The sequence below is a fragment of the Mandrillus leucophaeus genome, unplaced genomic scaffold (assembly GCF_000951045.1).
Source record: "Mandrillus leucophaeus isolate KB7577 unplaced genomic scaffold, Mleu.le_1.0 Scaffold1346, whole genome shotgun sequence".
Classification (NCBI taxonomy): domain Eukaryota; kingdom Metazoa; phylum Chordata; class Mammalia; order Primates; family Cercopithecidae; genus Mandrillus; species Mandrillus leucophaeus.
The window spans coordinates 4,615-8,892 of NW_012101306.1; the positions used below are offsets into that span (position 1 = coordinate 4,615).

General features: G+C 39.7%; 1 protein-coding gene across 1 annotated transcript in view; it reads right to left on the reverse strand.

The window, feature by feature from the left end:
• Positions 1-4,278, reverse strand: part of LOC105534415 — a gene marked incomplete at its 3' end in the record, with an annotated part of 45,424 nt that overhangs the window by 4,355 nt on the left and 36,791 nt on the right. Inside the window, exon 9 of the mRNA XM_011973132.1 lies at positions 3,394-3,429. Coding sequence (XP_011828522.1) covers positions 3,394-3,429 — 36 coding nt within the window. The remainder of the gene's footprint in view (positions 1-3,393; positions 3,430-4,278) is intronic.

A 4,278-nucleotide genomic window follows, 5' to 3' on the forward strand; every position in this document is an offset into this window, starting at 1 on the left:
ATGAAACAGATACAAGTGTATGATGAAAATACAACCTCAATAAAAGCGCCACTTACCGTAAATGAGTATAACTCTTCATCACATATGCTCAAAGATCCATCTGCATCTCTATAAAATAAGAGTGTGCATTACTTCAAAAACTGTTAATATCTTACTATAATACCTGTTTAGCAAAATAATGCCTCCTGTGTGCTTTGGTGTTTACCAAAGCAGTTTTTACGAAATCTTCTCCCGGATCCTGACTTGCAGAGGGTTTCCTGACTTCTTCTTTCTCAGCACTTCATGTCCTGTACTGTGAAGTCTTTTATATGATAACCAGTCAGAAGTGCCCGTAAGTATTGACTCTCCCTAACAGGCGATGGCAATAAACCAAATACATTTTCACTCTTCTAACCACACACTGAAACACAACAATGTTTTACAAAGCAGTAGTGATGAACTTCAATAAATGTCAACGTGATTCAGATTTCCTAGCTTCCTTTCTCTTTAGTTCTCTGTAGTATAGTCTCATGATGTATTTATGTATTTTCTGTTGTTTGAATTAAAAACTCATCTGCCTTTTTAAGAGGCCAGTCTTTGATGAACTTTAAACTTTGTAAAGCTAATGCATTGTGCCTGTGTGATAAACCAGTGATTCTCCAAATGTGCTCTGTGGACCTCTCAGGATCCCCAAGACCCTTTCCAGAAGGCCTAAGAGGCCAACTGTTCTTTTTTTTTGAGACCGAGTTTCACTCTAGATGCCCAAGCTGCAGTGCAATGGCGCGATCTCGGCTCATGGCAATCTTTGCCTCCCGGGTTCAAGTGATCCTCCTACCTCAGCCTCCTGAGTAGCTGGAATTACAGGTGCCCACCACCACACATGGCTAAATATTTTAGTTTTAGTAGAGATGTGGTTTCACCATGTTGGCCAGGCTGGTATTGAACTCCTGACCTCAGGTGATCTGCTCGCCTCAGCTTCCCAAAGTGCTGGGATTACAGGACTGAGCCACTCTGCCTGGTCAACACTGTTCTGATTCATACGAATTAAACCTGAGAAAGCTGATTAAAAATTTTAAAAATTTGTAAAAGTAATACAAAGTCATTGCCTGCTTTTTCGTTGACACTTGCCATGACTGTATAAAAGTAAAAATGGGTAAAACTGCTGGTTTCTCAGCATAAATCAAGGCAGTGGTACCAATTACATTAGTAGTCACTCTATTCTTTACTGTCCCCTGCAGTTAAAAAAGGTAGCCGGAATTACTTAAGAATGTCTCTGATGAAGCAGTAAAAATTAATGTTATTAAATCTTGACACGTCTCCTTAATATTCTGAATAAGTGAAAAGTTAACAAGAAGCGCTTCTGCTGACTGCAGTATGGTTGTTGTTTTTTTGTTTTTTAAATAATTCATAATTTAATTGTGAACTGAACAACCAATTTTTTCACAGAACATCGTTTTTATTTACAAGTACAACTGGACCAGCGCTGTGGCTCATGCCTGTAAAATCCCAGCACTTTCGGAGGCCAAAGCTGGCAGATGGCTTGAGCTCCTTCAGGAATTTGAGACCAGCCACGGCAACATAACGAAACCCTGTCTCTACCAAAAATACAAGAAAATTAGCCTGGCGTGGTGCCACACATCTGTGGTCCCAGCTACACAGGAGTCTGAGGTGAGAGGATTGCTTGAGCTGAGATCATGCCAAAGCACTCCAGCCAAGTGACAGAGTGAGACTCAGTCTAAAAAAAGAAGTACAACTATCATTCTCAAAAATAAATGGAGAGGTTGTCCCTTCAAGGAAAGTAAGTATTTGTTCCCAACGATAAAATGTAAGCTTTCCTGAGGACTTTGAAAAACTTCTTCCTGCTACTAGGCTTGACAGCTTTTCAATAGTTAAAGGTGTTTTAAAGTAAGATTGGTGGTTAAACTAAAAGTGATTTTTGACATAATAAAACATAAACCAATATATTCCAAGTAACTAATGCATAACATTAGAAATGCAAGTATGAAGATCCATTTAATGTGCAACAAAGATCAATGAGTACTGATGGAATACATTTATTAACATGGAAAATGCCACTGTAACTAATTTAAGAAACTAGCACTTGTGAAGTTTTGATTTAGTATTAAATACCCATAACTGCCTGAAAACTTTAAAAATACACCTTTTACCGGCTACATATTTATATGAGGTTAGGTCATCTTACCAGTGCTTTTTTTCTTTTTTTGAGACAGAGTCTCCCTCTGTCACCTAGGCTGGGGTGCAATGGCGAGATCTCAGCTCACTGCAACCTCTGCCTCCCAGGTTCAAGCGATTCTCCGGTCTCAACCTCCCAAGTAGCTGGGACTACAGGCAAGCACCACCACGCCCAGTCATTTTTTGTACTTTTAGTAGAGGCGGGTTTCACCATGTTAGTGGGGCTGCTCTCAAACTCCTGATCTCAAGTGATCCACCCATCTCGGCTTCCCAAAGTGCTGAGATTACAGGTGTGAACCACTGCGTCCAGCCCTCTTATTTTTTTTATTTTTATTTTTTTGAGACAGAGTCTTGCTGTCACCCAGGCTGGAGTGCAGTGATGCAATCTCAGCTCACTGCAAACTCCGCCTCCCAGGTTCAAGCTGTTCTCCTGCCTCAGCCTCCAGAATAGCTGGGACTACAGTGCGTGCCACCACGCCTGGCTAAGTTTTTGTATTTTTAGTAGAGATGGCGTTTCTCCATGTTACCCAGGATGGTCTCCATCTCCTGACCTTGTGATCTGCCCGCATCAGCCTCCCAAAGTGCTGGGATTACAGGAGTGAGCCACCGCGCCCAGCCTCTTATTGCTTCTTTAAAGCAAATTGCAAAGAAAGATCTAGAGAATCCAGTTGTCTCCTATTAAGCTCAACATGAGAGACTTTAAATAATATAAATACATGACACACTTTTTACTCAACTTTTTATTGTAGAAAAGTTATTTTTCAGTGAAAAATTTCTGTTAAAAATATTGTTCTCAAGGAATATTTTCTGGTATTACAACCTGGGTCAGGGTTACTACTGACATCTAGTTGGTAGAGGCCATGAAAGCAGCTAAACTCTCTGCAATGCACGGGATAGTCCTCACAAAAAAGCATTATCTAGCTCATAATATCAACAGTGGTAAGACTGTGAAATCTAAACTAAAAAGATTTTGAAAAAAAAATCTCAGTTTTCTATTTCTACCACAGTCAATATCAACATAATCAACATAAACACACTCTTTGAGATACTCAATCATTTAAGAATTAAGAGTCTTAAGGAATAAAGAACACAAATAATTTGCTTCGATATTTTAGCAGGCACAATACAGCTTATGATGTCTACAGCTGTGACCTAACACTGAGCTTGATATCTTGCAAAGTAATTAGCTAGAATAACAAGACAGGTTTCTAAAAAGCTCACCTTTGCGTGATATCATGATGTATCTCCAAGGTCACTCTGTGGAAGGAAAAACAATTTATAACAATAGATGTTACCATTTGTTAGGCCTGAAGACATTTTTTAAAAGGCGGGCAGAGGAAACTCTCCTAGCCGCCCTAAAATTCAAATATTCTAGTTCGGAACAGCACCATAAGGGCACTTTGTTTTCATTTCTTGGTTTTTCACAAAAATATAAGAACCAAAATGTGAGGCAATATGCTGTTAAGAAGATGTTCTTCTGTTGATGATTGTAATATATAAATAATAACAGATTTCCCTGTTATATGCTCTTCTACCCACAAAACCTTTCGCCCCATGTGATTTATTTTATGTGTTTGTTTATTTTTTGACCCAGAGTCTCACTCTGTTGCTCAGACTGGAGTGCAGTGGTGCGATCCTGGCTCACCACAACCTCCATCTCTGAGGTTCAAGCGATTCTCATGCCTCAGCCTCCCAAGTAGCTGGGACTACAGCTTTGCACCACTATGCCCAGGTAATTTTTTTGTTTTGTTTTGTTTTTGGGATGGAGTTTCACTCTTGTTGCCCAAGCTTGAGTACAATGGTGCGATCTTGGCTCACCACAACCTCTGCCTCCCAGATTCCAGCCATTGTCCTGCCTCAGCCTCCCGAGTAGCTGGGATTACAGGCATGAGCCACCACACCCAGCTAATTTTGTAGAATGAGGCTCAAAACAACTGAGAGAAGGCAAATCTCAATTTTAGTTACTAGGTCTACACAATATTAACACTTTTTAAAAAGCCTGTAACATTAGCATGTAAGATGGATATGTCTATAGTGCTTCAAGTAGTTTTCATCTCTGAAATAATTTTAAAATCACAGAATTTAAAGTTACATGCTGGAAAGGAC